This window comes from Accipiter gentilis, chromosome 24 (assembly GCF_929443795.1).
Source record: "Accipiter gentilis chromosome 24, bAccGen1.1, whole genome shotgun sequence".
Taxonomy (NCBI): domain Eukaryota; kingdom Metazoa; phylum Chordata; class Aves; order Accipitriformes; family Accipitridae; genus Astur; species Astur gentilis.
The window spans coordinates 13,735,021-13,756,251 of NC_064903.1; the positions used below are offsets into that span (position 1 = coordinate 13,735,021).

Below are 21,231 nucleotides of genomic sequence, written 5' to 3' on the forward strand. Positions count from 1 at the left end.
CCCGTTAGAGGGGGTGCCGCGGGGGGGGAGGGGAGCACGGGTGGGGGCTGTCATGGTTGGGGGATGGGAGGCCGGCGGTGTGTGGGGGGCCGTGGGGGGGGCAGTCGGGGGGGGGGGGGGGGTCACAAGGGGGCGGGGCCTGGATGGGGGGAGGGGAGCTCGGGCGGCGGCCGGGGGTGCCGGGGGCGGGCGGCGGGCGCCAGCCAGGGTAGCCCCTCCTGGGGGCGGTGCCGTATCCCGGGCCCCCGCGGAAGCCCCGCCCGGCCGCGCTGTCACTCACCGCCCCGGGGAGACGCTCCAGCTCCAGGGAGGCGGTGGCGGTGGCGGCGCCTGGACCCGGCCGGGCGGCTCCCCCCGCGCGCAGGTAGAGGCTGTGGCGGCGCGGCCGGGCCGGGCTCCCCGGAGCGGCAGCGGGGCCCGGACCGCGCGAGGAGGCACCGAGAGGGTTAAGGGGTGGGGGGGGGTAGTGGGGTGGCAAGCCCGCTCCGCGCGATCCGCTCCGCACTTTGCGGGTGGCCGCGCGGACACCGGCGGGGACTGGGGCGCCCCGTTCTGGCCCGCGCCCCCCGCCGCGCACGGCGCCTCCCCCCGCCCAGCACCGCGCCGTGCCCCGCTGGGGTGCGTCTGCTGCCCGCGCTCGGCTCCGCGATGGCTGTGCGCGGGGCTCCGCTCCGCCACGCTGATCCGTTCCGGGTTTTCCGGCCGCCCGGCGGAGTCCGGGCTGTTGCGCCGATCCCGGGCTCGCTGCTCCGCTCCGCGTTTCCGAGACCGCCGCTTGCAAGCGAGTCTCGCGAGCCCAGATCCCGCCGCGGCCAATGGGAGAGCGTCCCTCGCTCTGCACTGCCAATGGGGCGCTGCCCCCGCCCCCCATCGGGCTGCAGCGCGCTGAGGGCTCCGAGCGGCGCCTCCATTTAAAGGGGCCGCGACCCAAATCCGGGCTCTGGGTAGAGCGGGCGGCGCAGTGCCGGGGAGTCAGGTACGAGCGGCGCGGGCCGCGGGCGCCTCCCTACGGCTGCGCGGGAGGCGCAGGTGGGGCGGCGGCGCGGCGTGGGGCGGCCTCGGGGCGCCCGCCCGTGAGGAGCCGGTGCTTGGCCCCGCGGGTGGGGGCGGGGCAGGCGCGTGCGGCGCGGGTCCCGTGGGGGGCGGGGCGGGTGGGGCCCCCCCACAGGATGGGAGGCGGGGCGCGCGCCTGGCGGGAGGGGGCGGGGCCTACAGCTCCGCGAGGGGGCGGGGCCGGCGCCGCTCCCCCCCTCCCCCGTGACAACCGCTTGGGGGCGCCCTGCGGCGGGGGGAGGGTACCGGGGACCCCACCCCGATGCGGCACCGTCCCCATGTCTGCTGGAGGGGGAGGGGCAGTCCTCGCCACCCCCGCCCCCCTCCCCGGTTGGGACGTGGGACACCCCGGTGCGACCCTCGCCCTTGCTTGGGGGGAGCAGGCCTCGGGGCCCCCCCACGGTATGGTGGGGGAGGCCCCAGTGTGACACCGCGCGGCCCCCGCCCCGGTGCTGGTTGGCACGGAGGGAATGGGGGGAGGCCCGGGGCCGGCTGTGCCCCCTGCGATATCGGTGCCTGGGCACAGGCTGGGCCCGGGGATTTGTGGTTCATGAGACCTGCCCCATCCCCCGGTGCACACACACGCACCCCCCCCAGCGGGGCCTGTCCCTGCTGTGGGGAGCTGCGCCACGGAGCGGCAGCATACAGCCCCCAGCCTCCCCCTGGCACTCAGCTGCCCGGAAGCTTGCTGTGCACCCGGTGCTCAGCCCCAGCACCCAGCACCCTCCTCGGCTCACCTCTCCCTGCATCTTGGGCAGAGGCTTTGAGCAACGCAGCCTTTATGCTGTTGTCACTACACATAGTAACAAAGTCTGTGGAGCTTGCAAAAAACGCAGATGCTCGTCTGTGAACTGGCCGACCATTCTGTCCACCTTCCTCCTGTATGGGTGGGGTGGGTCTGGACCCGAGCAGGGCTCGGGTGTCCCCGAGGCCTGGAGTGTGTTTGTGGATCCCAGGGCACCATGTGCTACTCTCAAGAATCAGGCCCTGCAAGAGATAGGTGCAGCCCCGTGCGGCTGAAGCTGTCTTGTGCCGCCGGAGGAGGCAAAGCCCTCATCCTCTGAAGCCTCACCAGGCCGGGCTGTGGCCAGTGAGGTGCCCTGGGGAGCATCAGTCCCTGTCGTGTGGTTTGCAGAGGTGGAGGCAGGACTGGCCCCGGACAGCAGGGTGTGCACCAGTGAGGCTGGGAGGTGACTGTGGCATGTGCCTGGCATGGGAAAAGGCCCTGGCAGTTGGATATGCTTGTGTGGGCAGAGGCAGTGCTGGACGTGGTCTGTGTCAGGAGATAGTGGGGGACAGGGTGCTCAGCTGAGTGCTGGGGAATGATTCCTGGAGTCTCTTTCTGATGAGGATGAGAGCTGCTTTGTTTGTGCTCTTCCCTTTTCCTCCTGCTGTGCTTTAGCCATGGGTCTTCTTCTAGACTGTAACTTCTTTCTCTCTGCTGCTGCACTGCCCAAGAAAACTTTTAATCTGCATTTTCTCACCTAACCCTGCCTGTCCTTGGATCAAAGCTGGTGATAAGGGCATAGCTCTGTCATTATTGCCAGACTGGCTTTACTAAAGGAATAGCCACAGCCTACAGAGCTGCTGTATGTAATGGCCAACCTGCAGCTTACAGCCCCAGCATGCATATTTGCACGGTCTCTGTTTCTCTCTGCACCTGCTTACAACCCTCATGCTGCAAGTGCCCTTGCTTTGGAGGATGACAGTAAGTCACACCTGATTCCTCCACAGCTCTTAACAGCCAGAGCAAGGGGCTGAGGCTGAGCCCATGGCCTTGCTTTGGGAGCAAAGCCCCTTGTGTTATTTCTTCTATGGATGTTTTACGGTCAGTGATGCTGGCATGTGTGACCCTGATGGACATAGGTGTGCTAGCAGAAGCCTCTAGTGCAGAAGGGTTATGGTAAAAGCCATTCAAGGGAAGTATGGAATAGGCTACAGCTGTGACAATGCATTTGTTAGCTTAGTGAAGGCCATGCTAGCAGGATTTCCCTGGAATTGTGTTTTAATCTCAGCAGAGTGTTTTAAGTGTTAACTTCTTCCTCTGCTGGCAGCACAGGTCAGGAAAGGGCAGTACTTGAGACCATCTTCACCAGTCCTGCTGGCCCTGGGCTCTGGTGGTGTCATCTGGCTTGCTTCCTGTAAGCCTGCTCTGCTGGCTCAGCCCTCGACAGCGTAAAGAGAGAGGAGTCAGTCACTAGGCTGGGTGACACATTGGTCTGTTCAACACAGTGTTACCTAGGGCCAGTTTGTGCAGCTGCACGTGAGGCGAATGAAGCATCCCAACACTGAGATGCCTTTTTGGGGACATGGTGGCAAGCACCTTGCAGAGGGATCTGGGACTGTCAGCGAGCCCAAGGAAACAACTCACCTTGCGCTTCCAGTATTTTGGCTCTGTAAGGCCACTTAAGGAAAATTAGATGTTTTGCCCTCAAAGATACATCATCCCTCAGGCTCTGCCTTCTTGTCTTCTTTCTCTTCCCTGTGTAGTAAAGTTTATTCAAGGACCCACAGACAAGGTTTATGTTGGAAGGGACCTCTGGAGGTCTCTAGTCCAACTGACCTCCTGCTCACAGCAGAGCTGACTTGAGACCGTGTTGTTCACAGCTTTGTCCAGTTGAGTTTTGAGGACCACCAGGGCCAGGGAGTCCATGGCTTGTTCCCAGGCTGCAGCACTCTCCTTTGGAGAGTCACCTGCTGTACCTGCAGCTTTCATCTCCAGCTGGCTGTGGCTGCCTGTGGAAGGTGTCCAGGATTTTGCGTTAGGTGGTCTGACACCCTTCTGCAGCATCTGGGCAACAGGTAGAGGTCTGGGGGCCATCTTTTTTTGACCACTTCTAGGTCTACTGACGATTTCTGTCTTTTAATCAGTGTCTTAATATCATTAGGGCAGTTTCAATAGATGCTGCTCCAGCATGCCGTGCACCTCTGTGCTTTTTTGTTGTGCTTCAGACAGTACTCCCAAAGCTTTTTTACCCACCCACCCCCTTCCCCTGTGTATAACAGTATTTTGTCAGATGTTTCCATGTGGGGAGTGGTGAGCCTTGGAAGAAATGTTGCTTTTTCATGCTATAGACACAAAGCTGTACAAGTGGCAGGAGAGTTTTCTCTCTGACTCGATCTCCGAGTGGAGTTGGTTCTTGAAGTTCTGAATTGCTCTCCAGACACCAGGCATTGGTGCTAAGACCTCTGTCTTAACATGTGTAAGCAAAACAAGCTGTGTTAGAGTGTACCTAGACTTGTTGCTCTTTTCTCTGTTGCAAAGCCTTGACACTTAGTGCTTGGGGGGATCTTGGTCTTACAAAAAGATGTGACAGTGTCCAAGCAGTTTCAAACTGCTGCCAGGATGGCATTCCGGATGGATGAGCATGCTCCTGTTAGTTGTCTTAGAGTTTGCTACTAGTACAGAGGTGTTGGGTTAGCAGCAAATAATGCTGAGATCCAAGGAACGTTGTGAAGTACATTTGAAGTGTTGCAGGGAGTCTCCCGGTAAACCTAACTCCAGACAATTCTGAAAGAAGATTTCTGAAATTTGTCCTTCCTCTTGCACTTTTTTGAAGCTGAGGTGAAGTTTCTGGAATGCAAGCTCAAAATCTAGTTTGGTCGTTCCTGCCTTTGAGGAATTAACAGGAAACTCATGGTGTTGTTTTGCAGCACCATCTGCTCTGTGTTGGAGGGTTCAAGCTTTCTTGATTCTGGGTGACTGCTATACTAAGCTTGAGGCCTGCACCCTAAGCTGTTGCTCCTGCTGTAGAAAAATCTAGTGGTGGTCTTGGTACCTCTTGGCTTTGGGACTGTTAGAAAACCATTGCTGGAATCTTGAAGCTGCTGGTGATATTCTGGGAAGGCCCTTCTTTTCCCCATCTACCAGTTTCTGTTGTGTAGACAGTTTCAGTCACACATGAAGACTGGCCTGAAGGGGACATGGTGATAGCTACTGCTGTTTGTACTCTGAGAGAACCAATAATATGTTTGAAGATGAGAAGAGACGACTGTTCAGTGAGCCCTGCCTTCAAAGCACAAGCTGATGAACTTGACCTGCGACATCGGCAGTAGCTATAGCTTACTTGGAGAGAGTCACTGAATGCTATTGTAAAATCTCCAAGTCACAGAGGGTTTACATATCCCTGGGTCAGTTGTTAAGTAATCATCTATAGTGTTAATCTGGAAATAGCTGTTTCTGGGTTTGTCCAACTTTGACTTCCAGCTTTTCTAGTCCTCATATGCATTTGTCTGTATCTCTGAAGAGTCCTCTGCTGTAGATCTTCTTACCTTGTGGGTTTTTTTTGAGATGGGTCGTGTCTCCCCATTTCTTTTCAATGAACAAAGCAGGTTTATCACTGAAAGGTGTTTTCTGGTTGAGTGTTAAAGCAGTGGGATTCTTGCATTACTGTGTCAGATATTTCTTTTTTTTATTTGAAACATCTCAGCTCTTCCAGTATCTGACATCAAGTGTAAACACTAGCCAAGAATGAGACAGTAATGGTCTAAGGCGGTGCTGTGTGCAAGCAGCACTTTAATGAATGTCACCAATGGGCTTTGTGCTCTTTGAAGACCGAGTTTGGGCTGCCATATGGGAGCTCAGAGAGCTGCCTCTCCGAAAACACTAGTGAATAACGAAATCCTTTCTGCTCCTTTCTGGAGAATTTTGACTGGACTGAAACCTGGTCCTTAGCAGTATGCTTAGTTTACTGGTGATTCTTCATAAATTCATTTGCTTTAAAATGAGTTAACCAATCTGTAATAAATGTTTGCAGTGCTTGCATCTGGAAAGCTATCAACTGCCCAGAAAAATTCAGATAAGTCACAGCAATGAAGTTGGCTTTTGCCATATTTGTCACTCAAGGTATAATCCTGTTAATGAAGATCTGTTGGCTGGTAGGACATGATATTTTCTTAATGTTTTATTGATAGAACTGTATCAATGACTGTTGTTTTTATTGAGAAATACTAGGTTAGGTGTTACTGTTTATTCTAAAATTTGGCACACAAAATAGGACTTCCTCCAGAGCTCTGCTCAGGTTTTACAGAACTCGTAGGTAGGAATTGGCTGGAATGTTGATTTGAGTGTCTTGATTTTTGTAGTTATTAGTTAATGCTTTTTGTATTTCAAATGATCTCTAATAATGAAAAAGATAAATCCTTCAGCCTTCAAAAGTCTTGAAAATCTGAATCCATATCCATGAACAAGTCTAGGACAGGTACCCAAGCAGTTGCTCTTTCTTTGCTAGAGGAAAGCAGTAACTGCATGGCCATGCTCTTTCGTGGGCAATAGAGACTTCTGAGGTATTAGCTTCATCGTGAAGGAGTAACAACAGTATTTTTTCTTACTGTCTGATTTTAATTAAATGTTTGATGGTAGCACCTCATTTTTGTAGGTAGGCCACATATTCCCCTGCTAATAATTATCTGAGGACACTGAGATGTGGAAGATCTGTGCAGTTACAGCACCACTGATGTCTTTAGTAAGCTAGATAAAGTCCCAGGTAGTCACTTGGTGTACTTGAGTGTCTTGGCAGAGATGTCTCGCTCTGACCTTCCAGGTCTGAGAGGAGATTCATATGCCCCCTCTTTGGCAGAAAAGCCAGGGCAGGTCAGGTAGTCATATGTGTTGGATTTGGCAGTCGATGTTGCATTCTATGCCAGTCCTGCAGACTCAGGTAGGACCCTCAGCCATCCCATCACTTCTTTGGAAACTCTTGCATGCTACCTCAGAAGCACTCTGCTTCAGACTGTTGTGTGGGGCACTTTGCTCCTTGAACTTGGTCTTCCCACCCAGGAATATCTGTTACTGAATACTCCAGAGAGGATGGTGCCGAGTCCTAAGTAAGGAGTTTCCACATGTCCAATAGAGCAGTTGTATCCACTGTAACATGCAGGATTTCAGCATGCTGCCTCCTTTTTGTTTGGCTGGGTCATCTTTCAGTGTACTCTCCTCGCTGCCAGGTATGTGGCTGGAAAGAAGGAAGATTTCGAGGAGACCAATGACCAGAGCCCAGTGACTGAGCTGTGCATTAGGTGGTCCCGGAATAAAAAAGATGGTGACTTGTGGTGGGTCATTTCAGCATCTGCCAGAAACAATAAGCTATTTTTCTTCTGTTGGAGAAAGTGACAAGAGACTTTACCAGAGTGTCCTTGTTTAATCCCAGCCTGCAACTAAGCACCACAGAGCTGCTTGTTCCCTCCCCCCACCCCCAGTGGGATGGGGGAGAGAATCAAAAAAAAAGTAAAACTCGTGGGTTGAGATAAAGACAGTTTAATAGGACAGAACAGAAGACAATAGTAATGATAATAATAAAATGACAATAATAAAATAATTGGAATATACAAAACAAGTGATGCACAATGCGATTGCTCACCACTTGCCGACCGATGCCCAGTTAGTTCCCAAGCAGTGATCCACTCCTGCCAGCCAACTGCCCCCGGTTTATATACTGGGCATGACATCATAAGCTATGGAATATTCCCTTGGCCAGTTTGGGTCAGCTGTCCTGGCTGTCTCTCCTCCCAACTTTTTGTGCCCCTCGTGCCTTCTTGCTGGCTGGCCATGAGAAGCTGAAAAATCCTTGACTTAGTCTAAACACTACTTAGCAACAACTGAAAACATCAGTGTGTTATCAACATTCTTCTCATACTAAATCCAAAACATAACACCATACCAGCTACTAGAAAGAAAATTAACCTATCCCAGCCAAAACCAGGACACAGAGTTAAAGTGCATGTTCAGTTGGCAGCTTAACTCACTGTGAAGCTCAACAGAAAGCCCAGATGAATCCGAACGCCATGGGGCAAATAGAAGTAGCATTTCTTACCCTGCTGCAGCTGGGAAGCTCTAATTTCTTCAGGTCAAGTTTGACTTCAGAGCAACCCATGGAGCTGGAAAGCATCATTCTCTCCTGTTCTGATGGTTGCCCTCTTCATCCTCATCAGCTGGCGTTTGAAAGCCACTGTAAAGACTTCATTGTCAGGGAGACAGAATTGCAATGGTGGGCAGGGACATTTCTTGCTTTCCCACCCAGACTGCTTGTCAATATCACCTCCTTGGGTCCAGCCTCAGCTCTAACTCCATCAACTTTTCCAGATTCTTATAAATACATCAAAAGTTGGCACTCATCTGCTCTGTATTGCCTTCTCACAGAGCACTGCTGCAGCAGGTTTAAACTAAACAAAAGGAAAATACTTTTAAAAACTAAATGTTAGGCTGCAGAATGTATTGCCACTGGAGTTTTTGGAGCCCCAAAGTGTAAATTGGTTCAAAGGGGGATTAGGCAGATTCATAGAGGATTTGCCCAGTACAGACTCTTAACAGTGACAGTCTCAGTGCAACTCAAGCCAAGTAGTTCTTCAGCAGCTGATTGCCACTTTATTGGAGGATGTGCTGAAGAGGAATGTCCTGTTAGTTATGTTTCTTATACTCTCTCCCCAGGTATCATTCCTGGTGTGAATAGGGACAGGATATTCGAATACATGGTCCTTTCATTTGACTGACTGCAGCAGTCCTTAGCTTTGCACATCCTAAGAAGAAGGTTTGGGTCATTCACCAGAACGTGTGAGCTGTTCTGCCGGTGGGATTTGGACAGAGCTGCTGAAAGTGGATGAGACCTTGAACACCTAGGGCAAGCACTGTGCTTCCAACCAGAACATGCAAGTGGATGGTCTTACTGCGGACTCTTGGGTCTGCAGAAAGGTCTGTGTATCTGTCCCAACCATATACCAATAGTTTGGAGTTGACTTAATCTGTGAATACTTCTTCTCTTTAAGACTGTTTTGTTGGTCAATGTTGTTGCCACTAAGTTTGTCAGAGTCTTGTCTTGTGTATCATAATGCTCTTGCACCCAAAGCTTGAGAGCAATGTTAAGGTATACACTATTAAAACCAGATGCTTTTGGTCTATTTGTAGGGCACATGACTAGAATGATAAGTTCATAGATTAATTGTTGCTTGCATTATCCTCTGGGAGGGAATGCCCAGATGGATTCCTTAGGCTCCAAAATTGTTCCTAGGGTCTATTTCTACCAAGCAAAGACTAGCCCAGCTGAAAGTGGCAAATATTGTAGGAATATCACCTTTGTGGTGGTTCATTGCAGACTTGTGCAAAGTGTCTGAAGGTGGATTTGAGGAGTATGTTACTCCTGTTAAGGATACCTATAAATAAGCTTTCCTTATTCATCTGCATGGCTTGACCTTTCTGCTGCTTAGTGTTGTAAGGTCTGCTGTCTGTCTGGAAATCTGGGTGGGGAACATCTTTGAGAAGGAGGCATTGCTTGTATTCCGAGCAGCAGAAAAAATGTGTTTATCACCTTGGGAGGGTTCTCACCTGCTTCAAATCCTTAGGACCTTTCTTTCAGATGTGTTTATTTGTTTATTTCTATTTCACTTTGTTCTTCTTTCTGTCAGCCACCCTAAAACACATATTAGATCCTGTATTGCTCAGGAATTGGATCATTCTAGAAGCTTTGTCTCCTCTGTAAAGAAAGCAAACAGAATCACCGAAGTCTTTGGTGGCGAAACTTGCTGAGCATCTCTGAAGATTACATCTTCTGTAGTTTCTGTGATTGTGGGAACGGTGCTTATCTGCCATTGTGAAACAGAAGTGTTGCTGTGTTTTTAGATAAAATGAGGAGGTGATGACTTTGAACTCTAGCTGTAGAGTGTGATTCCCTAAATTCCTGCTTAAATGAGTTTCAGAAGTTGGGTAGATTCTCTATCCAAATATGTCCTGTTTAGTTCTGAGTAAAACATTTGTGAGTGAGGCTTGGTTATGCTTTCAGAGGGAAGGATATAAAGAAAGAATTAATCAGCCACCACCAGTGAAGTTATTTCAGGCTTCCTCCTTCATTGATATAGATGAGTTATGCCCATAGTAAGCCCCAATAGACAGAAATACTGAATCTTCTGCTTCAGGGCTTAAAACAGTATCAAATTTAGAATTAAAATTACTCTAATTGGGGGGGGATAGGTTGGTGCCACATCTTTTGATTCTAGTGCCTTCCTTGTAGTGTCTACTTACAGCCTGTTTTGGGCATGTGATGCTACTTCCAGTCTTACTCTGCCTCACCACTTGTAGACTCCAGCTCCTTCTCCCTTTCCCTCTTCAGGTTCATCAACCATTATCTCTTTGTGGGGGTATAATTAATTTTTCGCCAACATTGATGTAAATGCTTACTTGCCTCATCTCAAAGTTTTGCCCTTTCTGTCTTATGATAATGTTGTCCATGAGGAGCTGGGCTGCAAGTTTGTCCCTCTGATGTTAGCAGTTAGCATCACATCTGACTGTGCAAGTGCGCCGCCTGTGCCCTGCAAAGTCACATGGGTCCTTCTTCCTGACTCTGCATTGCATGCTCACGTCTACTTTGCTGCTTGTTCTTCCTCTTATGTCTGCTTTTAACATCATGGGCTTTACCACCTTTCTTCTTGCCACTCTCCAGATTTCCTCCTAGTTCTAACTTAAGGTTTTCCAGTTGTTCTGTGTCTGAATATTAGCTCATGTAGTTTTGGGGCTATGCTGTAGCTGTAGTTATACTATAACATGGTTTATATCTGTCCTCTGACAAAATTCATGCTTCTTGTTATCCTGTATCTTGTTCAAGGCACAAGCTACAGAGCTGTAAAGGAGTTCTTTCTGCCTCTATGTTTAAGAGAAAAGATATTTTAAAGATAAAATCTGTGTTAGCTCCACAAGAACAGATCAGGAGACGGGACAGACCAGATTATTTCGGTCTCATGAGATAGAGAGGAAGGCACGGAAGTGGGTATTACACACCACAGAACAGCTGTGTGAAGCCTTCTGAATTGGTACTTGTCTCATTTCTGATACACCACTGTGTCATTTAGCATAAGCAACTCTGCTGTGCTGTGGTGAGGTGTGTGGAGGCTTTAGAGTTCCCAAAGGTCTGCTACACCGAAGTGCTGTGTTCCGCTGCTGCTGTTTGGCTTTAGAGTTTCGTAACCTGGTTATGGCTAGCAGTATTACTGGGCCTTGTTTTATTCCAACAGTGATCAGAAGACTGGACAATTCATGTGTTGTGTTAGACTACTTCTCATTAACTTGCAAGTTTCCCTCTCATTTCCAGTTGCCATCTTCTAAATGGATTCCAGTGAATTTTCAGGATCTTTGGACCCCCTGTCCTTGCCTGACAAACCACTTATTGGTGATCTCCCTGCTGACATGGAGTTTGGGGAAGATCTCCTCGGCTCCCAAACAGCTTCTACCCAAGAAGTTTCAGTTCTTCAGCCTCCTGACTGGGAAGAATCCAAGCAGATGACTGCAGATGGGGACTTGGACCTTCTAGTGAAAGCAGACAGCGTGTCTGAACTAAACAAATCAAACGACCTTGTTCTAGATAAACCTAGTGTCTTGGATATGCTGGAGAAACCTGATGTCTTAGATGACTTGGATAAAACTGCTGACTTGATGGACCTAGATAAATCGCAGGGTCTGGATGGGCTGTGTAAGCCACATCCTTCCCAGGATGTGGAGGATGGACCAGCGGACTCATCTGCCCTCTCTAGAGAAGCCCTTGTTCCAGAAACATGGAAAGAAGGGGAAGATGCACCAAAAAATGATTCTGGGGACCTAAAGGAGGATGGTGCTGCTGCTATTCCTGCACTGTCTGATGACAATGCCCCTGAATCACCCCAACAGCCTGTCCCTGACTCTGGGGACCTTAGTGGTGCCCCAGCCACAGAAGAAATCACAGCACAATCCTCAAGTCCACCAATGGCCCCCCAACAACTCAGTCTTAAACAGTCAAAGAAGATAAGGTTGAAGGCACTAAGGAAAAGCTCACCCATGCAGAGGGAAGGGCTGACTGGGGAAGCAGAGGTGGAACTGAGCCTGGACAACAGTACTGCAGCTTTGCCCCCTGAGCCCACGGAGGACAACCAGGCAGAGGAAGGGGATGATAGTGGGAACAACTCACTTAAAGAAAGTAGTGTACTGAAAGCACAGGAAGCCTCACCACCAGCAGGTAGGTTGTTATCTCTGCAGAACTTGGCTTCCTTTTGCTCAGGAGGTCATCCTGCTGCACATTGCTGAAGGTGGAGTCTGTTTTGCACTCCAGCTTTTCCAGTTGTCCCCTGCTATGAAAATTGTCAATGCTAGTGATGGGCTAGATTTGGGGAAAGTATCTTGCTAACAGGGAATAATGCTCTGGAAGCTGATCCCCTGGTACACACAAGCTCTTGCTCTGGCTTTCATAGCTTTAACTTTGATTTTCAATGCTTGTATCAGCTAGGAGCTTCCCTGTTAAAGCTGCAGCTGTGCATCAGCTTAGCTCACACTCTTCATCACTTGGAGTCTTTGCTGGAACTGAGGGTCACCAGGAGAAGGTGTTTCCAGTAGGCAAAGTCCCTTTGCCCAGGCTGGCCATCCTCAGGAGATGCTAAGTCTCAGTCAGAAGCAGTTGAAGTCAACTGCCCAGCATGCCTCCCCCATGCAGGGAGGTCTCCCCCTTACTGGACTCCTCCCAAGCTGCGTGTTTGGATCTCTGACTACAGGTGGTGGGTTTAGGAGCTTTCCTGTGTCTGATCACCACCAGAACTGTGCTTGTTAGCCAGGACTGTCTGAGGCTTCATGTGCAGACTAACCCAAAGGGTGGCTGCATTTGAAGAACACCTATCCTCTTCTGTTGGAGAAAAGTAAGATGTTAGATGCAAGCTTCTTCTGTGCTTCTGTTCCAGGAGAAGGCCTGTCTGGGAAGGGAAGCGAGCTGCCAACTGAGAAGGTGAGGAAAATACAGTCAAGTATGTATGCTATAGGAGTATAGAGGGTGGCTGGCTGTTGTCAAACTCCATGAGGGATACTGGCTGTCTTGTCACCCCTCTGGGAAGGAGTTTGCCTGTCTGCTGTGACGGAATGATCCCTGTGCACTGCCACTGTGCTGTAATATGGCTTCAGTGTGTCCCAGCTACCCCTAGCTGGAATGTCGTTCTCATAAGCCTACTTCCCCCTCTCTCCCATCTTGCCAACTGTGGTCAGGTATTCATGGAGTTTTACCCGTTTTCAGCCTAGATATTGGGAAAGCAAATCCCAGAAGTTGAAATTCCACCATGATCTGGCATAATTATCCATGGTTGTCCTAGCAGATGGGTAGCCTAAGTATTTTCTGAATGTCTTCTAGGAGCAGAAAAGAAGTGAACGAGCCAGAAGATCAGAAACTGCCAGGCCTGAAACTGTGAACTCCTCTGAGAGCAGTGAGTAACTAGGACCAGCCAATGCCTGTATTCAGCCAGAGAGCAGGGCCCAGTCCCATTGTGGGCAGGTGGCTCATGGTGTGAGTACAGTGGGAACTCTGAAGCTTCTGTGCAGACTTTCCTCTTATGCAGGACAGGTCCCTTCATCCTGTGAGTCTTCATCCTGGGGTATTTGCCTTGCTTTTTCAGGGCACTAAGATTGAAGGGAGGGCTGTAGTAATTTTACAGTGGTGTGTGGACACCAAGCACCAAGTAATAGAATGAGACTCCGGGGCTGTTCCCAGGAAATCCATGTTCTCAGCCAGGAACTTTCTTTCTTTGTCTCTATGACAGCAGGCTGTCTGAAGGAAGGTTGCATTTTGGGGATTTTCCTGCAGAAGTACGTGAAGTCTCTGTTCTTTGAGATGTTGAGTGTCACTCTGACATTCCCTAGTACTTGTGTGTTGCTCCTTCATTGCCTGCCTGTGCAGTCTGTGCTGGAGGCTGGTGATCCAGCTTGTTCCTTTTAAGGTCTACCAGTTCTTGGAGGGTTTTCTGCTGTAGATGTTCACACTTTGGGCTTCTGCTCAACCTTGGCAAATCATGACTTCTTAGAGAGGAATTGTACTTAAGCACAGTTTGCTTAAAGACCTCCTGACTCATCTCCAGTTCCAACAGAATATCTTTTTAAGGGTCCCTTTATCATTCCGCCCAGACAGGTACAAAGCATGTAGAGGGTCTCCAGAAAGGTGACATCAGAAAGCCCCAGCATGTGTCTCATGGCAGAGGTTTCTGTCTCAGTTCCTAATGAGGGATTTCTGTGCATCTTTCTCCGCTGCTTTGCAGTTCCGGTCTCTGACGAAGACTCTGATGCAATGGTGGATGATCCTAACGATGAGGATTTTGTTCCTTTTCGTACCCGACGCTCCACTCGCATGTCTTTACGCACTCAGATGGCTCAGCGAGCTGCCCGCTCTACTGTTACCAAGATGACTTGTGCCAACTGTCGGACTCCACTGCAGAAGGGCCAAACTGCCTACCAGCGTAAAGGGCTCCCTCAGCTATTCTGCTCCAGCTCCTGTCTCACCACCTTCTCAAAAAAACCACCTGGCAAGAAGATATGCACCTTCTGTAAAAAGTGTGTGTTCATTCCCCTTTCCTCAATGCTCCTGTGCTTGTGACCCGATTCACCTGCACCACAGCCCTACCTGCCAGTCCCCATCCCTGTGACCCTCATGCTTCCCATTCACCCATATCACTCCTGCCCACTGCCAACTGCTGCCTCAGGTCTTCCTTCACACACCACATATCCCATGCTCCCTACACCCCCTTCACATTATTGCCTTTCCCTGCCTGTCCCCAGGCTCAATGCCCCATATCCCAGCCTTCTCTCAAAACAACCTCTTGCATGCTCCATCTTCAGGCACCACCCATCTGGGCCAGGACAGAAGCTGCTGTGAGACAGTTTCTTGCTACCCTTTTGGGACACCAGAAAGTCCTGTGCCATACTTGTCCCTTCATGGCAGGACTGGTGTGTCCCTGCACTAAACACATCCCTTCCTGATCCTCAGGGAGATCTGGAACACCAAGGACTCTGTGGTTGCCCAGATTGGTTCAGGTGGCTCTTTCCATGAGTTCTGCACCTCTGTCTGCCTCTCCCTCTACGAGGCCCAGCAGCACAGACCAGCACCTCAGTCTGCAGATGCCTCAGACACCAGCCGCTGCAGTGTCTGCCACAAACCTGGCGAGGTAAACAAACCCCTTCTCCTTCCCATGTCCTGGATGAGGTGCTTGTGACCTGCAGCACTTGGTCCTGCCTAGGACCATTGCAGTGCATTTGCCAGGTTCTCCTGTGGTGTGAGGCCTCAGCCCTTGAGCTGGCTTGGGCTCACTCCCAGGTCCATACTTGTTACTGTGAACCAGCCCTTATTCCAGCAGAAGAAATAAGGCTTCTGCTTTCTCCCCACCCTGAAGGTCATTGCTCTCCCAATTGCTCCACTGACTTTTGGCAAGGGAGACCAGCCTGAGTCCACACCAGCTTCCAGTATGGCACTTGCCTGAGTTTTAGTGTAACAGCCTGTTATCCCAAGGGCCATGGTAGTAGTGTCAGAAAGAGGCACATGGTGGTTTGGGGGAGTGACAGCAATGATGTCTCTGTAGATCCAGCATGAGGTCAGCAATGGGAATGTGGTTCACCGCATCTGCAGCGACGCCTGCTTCACCAAGTTCCGGGCCACCAAGGGGCTGAAAACCAACTGCTGTGACAACTGCGGACTTTACATCTACAACAAGGGCTTGCCCCTGGAGTACCTCTTCCATGAAGGCCAGCAAAAACGCTTCTGCAACTCTGCCTGTCTCAACAGTTACAAGAAGGTGTGTGGAGCCAGCTGCCTGGGGTGGGGGGTCTCCGTGGGCACACAGCTCCTTTGCTCTGTATGGCACAGGGCACTTTATGCAATAGCAGGTGACTTGAATCTCCTTGGCCTTTTACTGCTGACAAAACATTTAAGAGATTGCTGTGGAGAAACTTTGAAGCAGGCAAACAGAATTTATTTATTCTGCGTGGGGCCCATCTTGGATCCGAGCACAGGTCAGGCACTCAGTAAGCTGGACTGTGCGGTGACACTGGTACATTCAGTGAGCGTGGGCTGGCTTCTTTTGGATGTCTCCCCAAAGCTTGGCTGGATATATTCCTCTGTGGCCTGAGCAGACTTCACTTAACCATCTTGATGGGATTGTCAAGCTCTGTATTCTGGCCAGGGTACCCTTGAAATGAGAAGGTGAGGTGCCAAAGGCAGCCTTTTTTGCTGCCACCACCTGAACCTGCAGACTATGAGCCTGGCTCTGGCATCAGGTGTTCCCTGCAGGAGAGCTGCCCTGTGGTGAATACAGTAGTGCAGTGGGATATGAGGGTCGGACCTTGCCGGCTGTGATGGTCTCCCTGGCAGCTCTGTTCTGCTCTGTGTTTGCAGAAGAATACTCGGGTCTACCCGTGCATGTGGTGCAAGACGCTGTGCAAGAACTTTGACATGCTGCCCAACGTGGATCGCAGTGGCAAGATGGGCCTGTTCTGCTCCATTTGCTGCACTACCTCCCACAAAGTGAAGCAGTCAGGCTTGGTTGGTAAGAGCACCTACGTACAGGGAATCAGTCACCTCTCCACTCTAACTCCTTCCTTGGTACTATTTATTGCTTGTGGATGAGACTGGAAAGAAGGCATGTTGCTTGCCTGGGGAGGAGTCCAGTGACACAAGTGGAAGGAGATTTGGAGAGGGAGGAACACTTGCAGCATGTAGATATTTTAATACTGAGGGGTAGTGTACATTGCTGTTCTTGAGAATGCAGGAGATAGTTGTAGTGCTTTTCTGTGCTGGCATTGCCCTTTCCATTACATGGGGCACCAGGGTGTGTCCAGCAATGGGTGCAAGTACTGCAGCCTGTTTTGTCCAAATTCCTGTAGAGCCAGGGTCACTTCCTTGAACCGCTCTGCTCTCCATCTGTGTTTAACATTTCTGTCCTAGCAGAATCTGGTGCTCTTAGTTTCCTGATGTTCTTGTCCCTTGCTTTTTGATAATAGCTTGACAGACTGAGGATGAGTGAGTAGCTTGCATGCCATCCTCAGAAACCGGTCCCACGTCCTGTGCTGCTGCCCTCACCGATTCCTATCTATCTGTTTCATCAGGTCCCCCTAGACCCTGCAGCTTCTGCAGAAAGAGTTTGTCTGAACCCTGCTATTACAACAAGACAGACCGGGTTGTCTACCAGTTCTGCAGCCCCAGCTGCTGGACCAAATTCCAGGTACTGAAATATCCTTCATGCTGGGCTGGGCTGTAGAGCTCATGCCTCCTTTCACACTTAGCAGGGGCTCCATCTTCCTCAGGCTCCTGAGGGAGGGTCCATAAGAAAGTCTCTGCTGGAGCACAAGAGTTGCAGTAACTAATTGCCAGTAACTCAGTCTTGGCCCTATATCCCTCTTCCTCTGTTGGGATAAGGTGGGCTGTAATTCACTCCTGTCTATCAGGTTATGCCCAGTGGGAGTGCAGTGCAGAGCTGTGCTGCATGAGTGGTTTGGGATATAGTGGCTTTATGGGGGCACGAGCAAAAGCACAAGTAAACTAGCAAAGCATAGCAGGCACCTGCTAGTGGGGTGGAGAGGGGCAGAGCTGCCCTCTGAGCCAGGCATCACTGTGGAACCTAAGTCCTCTAGCATGTGTTGTCTAAAAATTTACAACCAGCAGGCCTGGATACCTCATGTTTAATAATCCTGAAAGGCTTGACTGGTGGTTTTTAATCTTCTGATGTTAAGTTTCAGCATATGTAAAATGTTTATGGTATTCAGAGGCAACTGGAAGAATATTAGTTTTGTACAGTGGTCAAAGAACAAAGCAAAAGCCAGGAAGACCTGGGAAGCTTAGGCCAGGACATGCCTTGGGCAACTGAGAAAACTTAGAGAATCTAGAGATAGAGAGTTAGTTACTGGCAGTTGCAGCATTTCATTTTGGGGTTTGTTTTTTTTCTTGTGGTTTTCCTGTTGGGTTTTTTGGGGGTGAGGTTTTTGGGAGCTTTTTTTTTTTTTTTTTAATAAAACCTTGATGTAATCCTTCACTGAGATCACAAATGGTGTTGGTAGGGTAGCTGTGGAGTTTTTACAGTTGTAGACTTCATAAGACTTGAATCACAGAATCATAGAATAGTTAGGGTTGGAAGGGACCTTCAAAGGTCATCTAGTCCAACCCCCCTGCAATGACCACGGACATCTTCAACTAGATCAGGTTGCTCAGAGCCCCATCCAGCCTGACCTTGAATGTTTCCAGGGATGGGGCATCTACAACCTCCCTGGGCAGCCTGTTCCAGTGTTTGACCAGCCTCATCATAAAAAATTTCTTCCTTACATCTAGTCTGAATCTACCCTCTTTTAGTTTAAAACCATTACCCCTTGTGCTATCGCAACAGGCCCTACTAAAAAGTTTGTCCCCATCTTTCTTATAAGCACCCTTTAAGTATTGAAAGGTCACAATAAGGTCTCCCTGGAGCCTTCTTTTCTCTAGGCTGAGCAACCCAACTCACTCAGCCTTTCCTCATAGGATAGGTCCTCCATCCCTCTGATCATTTTTGTGGCCCTCCTCTGGACCTGCTCCAACAGGTCCATGTCTTTCCTGTGCTGAGAACTCCAGAGCTGGATGCAGTACTGCAGATGGGGTCTCAACAGAGCAGAGTAGAGGTGGGGAATTGCCTCCCTCGACCTGCTGGCCACACTTCTTTTTGGGCAGCCCAGGATACAGTTGGCTTTCTGGGCTGCGAGTGCACATTGTTGGCTCATGTCTAGCTTTTCATCCACCAGTACCCCCAAGTCCTTCTCCACAGGGCTGCTCTCAATCCCTTCATCCCTCAGCCAGTGTTGATACTGGGGGTTGCCCCAACCCAGGTGCAGGACCTTGCACTTGGCCTTGTTGAACCTCATGACGTTCACATCGGCCCACTTCTCGAGCTTATCCAGGTCCCTCTGGATGGCATCTTGTCCCTCAGGCGTGTCAGCCACACCACTCAGCTTGGTGTCATCTGCAAACTTGCTGAGGGTGCACTCAATCCCACTGTCTATGTCATTGATGAAGATACTAAACAGTTCTGGTCCCAGTACAGACCCCTGAGGGACACCACTTGTCACTGATCTCCATCTCGACATTGAGCCATTGATGAGTACCTTCTGGATGCAACCATCCAACCAATTCTTCATCCACAGAACAGTCCATCCATCAAATCTGTATCTCTCCAATTTAGAGAGAAGGATTTTGTGGGGGACTGTGTGAAAGGCCTTACAGAAGTCCAGATAGATGACATCCATAGCTCTTCCTTTGTCCACTGATGTAGTCACTCCATCATAGAAGGCCACTAGGTTGGTTAGGCAAGACTTACCCTTGGTGAAGCCATGCTGGCTGGCTTGAATCACTCCCTGTCCTCCATGTGCCTTAACATAGCTTCCAGGAGGATCTGTTCCATGATCTTCCCAGACACGGAGATGAGGCTGATAAATCGGTAGTTCCCAGGGTCCTCCTTTCTACCCTTTTTAAAAATGGCTGCGATGTTTCCCTTTTTCCAGTCACCAGTGACTTCACCTAGTTCACCTAACATGAATTATTGCCATGTAAAATCAGCACTGTAACATATGAGTAAACCCATGCATAACCTGGATTAGGAACTGTCTTGCTGGCAGATCTCAGAACACACTTGTCAAAGAAAAACCACTCAAGAGAGTGTTTCAAGATGGCTGCTTGTAGATCAGTATTAAGCCCAAGGAGTTCAACATCTTCATCAGTCATCTGGCAATAAAGTCAAAGTAAGCATGATAAAATTTTGCAGATTAAACAAAAATTGGTGAAGTGTTAACTCATGCTGAGGTCAGGGCAGTCATAGAAAGCAGAGCAACTGGATTGCTTGACAAGACTGGTTCGTCCCAATGTGTGCTTAAACACAGTTAAGTGCAAGATCCTGTATCAGCCTTACTCAAGTAGTATGGGGATGTAAGTCCTGGGAAAGTAAGGATTTTGAAAAGGCCCTGGAATTACAGCAGATAAACTGTTCATTATGAGCATCTAAGTTTACAGCTGCAGAGGGAAGGATTAATTAAGTTATTGCAAGTACAAGCAGAGGAACAGGGAGTTAAAGTTTGGGGGCTATGGAGCAAAAGAGCTACCTAGAATGTTGCACAGGTAGGAAGGATGGTCATCCGATGTCCACTTTAGTTTCAATGTTGAAGAAAAATTGGAAGTATGCTGAAAAAAGACAGAAAAATTACATATGGGCTTGAAAAATGCATGTACTGAAGCACTCGCAGAGCACCTTATCTGAGATTATCAGAAAGAAAACCAGGAAGATGACTATTAATAAATAAACCCTTGTGGACAAGACACCAAGTGCTAAATGGCTGTTTAATCTAGCAGAGGAAGGTGGGATGAGAATGGCTGCTTGAATTTTGAAGTTGCATTACCTTGAAAATAGAAACCAGGCACCTATGCTTTAAGATTTTTTAGAGAAATTCTCAGAAGAGGTAGCGGAGCCCCCATCTCTTAATGTTTTCAAGTCCAGAGGGGTGGCAACTTGAAAGCTTGCCTTTCTGAGAAGAGCTGGACCCAGTACACTGGAAGCAAAGTGAAATTGCTCAAGAATCTGCTCTCCAGGAGCTTGAGACATGATCTGATGGCCTGGCTGTGGGTCACTGACAGTGGCAGCAAGTACAGCAAGTGCAGGTCTGAGCAGGGGCAGACGGACTGCTGTGAATGGTGGAGGAAGCAGGATGTGTTGGCAGTGCAAAGGGGGTGCTCACTGCCCTCTGCGTGCCTCTCCCTCCATGAGCTGTCTCTGTCTCCTGCAGCGCACCAGCCCGGAAGGTGGGATCCACCTCAACTGCCATTACTGCCACAATCTTTTCAGCGGGAAGCCGGAGATCCTAGACTGGCAGGTGAGGACTTTCCCCAGGGGGATGTTGAGGTAAAGGCCAACCCTGGTGAGGACTGCAGGGCTCCTTCCTCTCCCTGCGCAAAGCAGAGCTCCTTCTGCACCAGTGCTCTGAATGCCTTAGCTGCAGAGACATGCCTGGAGACCGTGAGCCGAATGCTGCTCTCCTGATGTTCTGCAGGATGTCAAAAGGGCAGGAGGAGACACTTTCTGCTAAACCCAATGCCAGGAGAGCTGGGAACTTGGCTCAGCCCTGTAGTCTTGCTCTTGCTTCCTTGAGAAGTGTGGGGACCTCCTGGCAGCCTGGCTGAACCGGTGGCGGTCTCTTTGGCAGGACAAGGTGTATCAGTTCTGCTGCAAGGACTGCTGCGAGGACTTCAAGCGACTGCGTGGGGTGGTGTCTCAGTGTGAGCACTGCAAACAGGAGAAGCTGCTGCATGAGAAGATCCGCTTCTCTGGAGTGGAGAAGAACTTCTGCAGCGAAGGTACTTAGGGAAGGCACGGGAGAGGCAGAGCCCCCATGCCAGCCCATGCTGGGGGAGGAGAAGAGAG

General features: G+C 50.0%; 2 protein-coding genes across 6 annotated transcripts in view; one reads left to right on the plus strand and one right to left on the minus strand.

Annotated features, from left to right (window-relative positions):
* Positions 1-4: 4 nt before the first annotated feature.
* Positions 5-871, minus strand: LOC126050378 (collagen alpha-1(III) chain-like). The gene has a single exon (XM_049828204.1). It carries the CDS (start codon positions 869-871, stop codon positions 5-7), a length of 867 nt encoding a protein of 288 aa, XP_049684161.1.
* Positions 160-21,231, plus strand: part of ZMYM3 (zinc finger MYM-type containing 3) — a 34,057-nt gene continuing 12,985 nt past the window's right edge. Inside the window, exons 1-11 of one of the 5 annotated variants that reach the window (XM_049827469.1) lie at positions 160-364; positions 11,127-12,023; positions 12,736-12,779; positions 13,176-13,248; positions 14,074-14,365; positions 14,799-14,976; positions 15,388-15,600; positions 16,200-16,350; positions 16,910-17,025; positions 20,597-20,683; positions 21,014-21,164. In XM_049827469.1, the coding sequence (XP_049683426.1) occupies positions 11,141-12,023; positions 12,736-12,779; positions 13,176-13,248; positions 14,074-14,365; positions 14,799-14,976; positions 15,388-15,600; positions 16,200-16,350; positions 16,910-17,025; positions 20,597-20,683; positions 21,014-21,164 (2,188 nt within the window). In that variant the 5' untranslated portion in view covers positions 160-364; positions 11,127-11,140. Of the gene's footprint in view, positions 365-388; positions 1,030-8,655; positions 8,741-11,126; positions 12,024-12,735; positions 12,780-13,175; positions 13,249-14,073; positions 14,366-14,798; positions 14,977-15,387; positions 15,601-16,199; positions 16,351-16,909; positions 17,026-20,596; positions 20,684-21,013; positions 21,165-21,231 lie in introns of those variants that run through there. The other 4 variants (XM_049827474.1, XM_049827471.1, XM_049827470.1 and 1 more) reach the window with 4 other exon arrangements.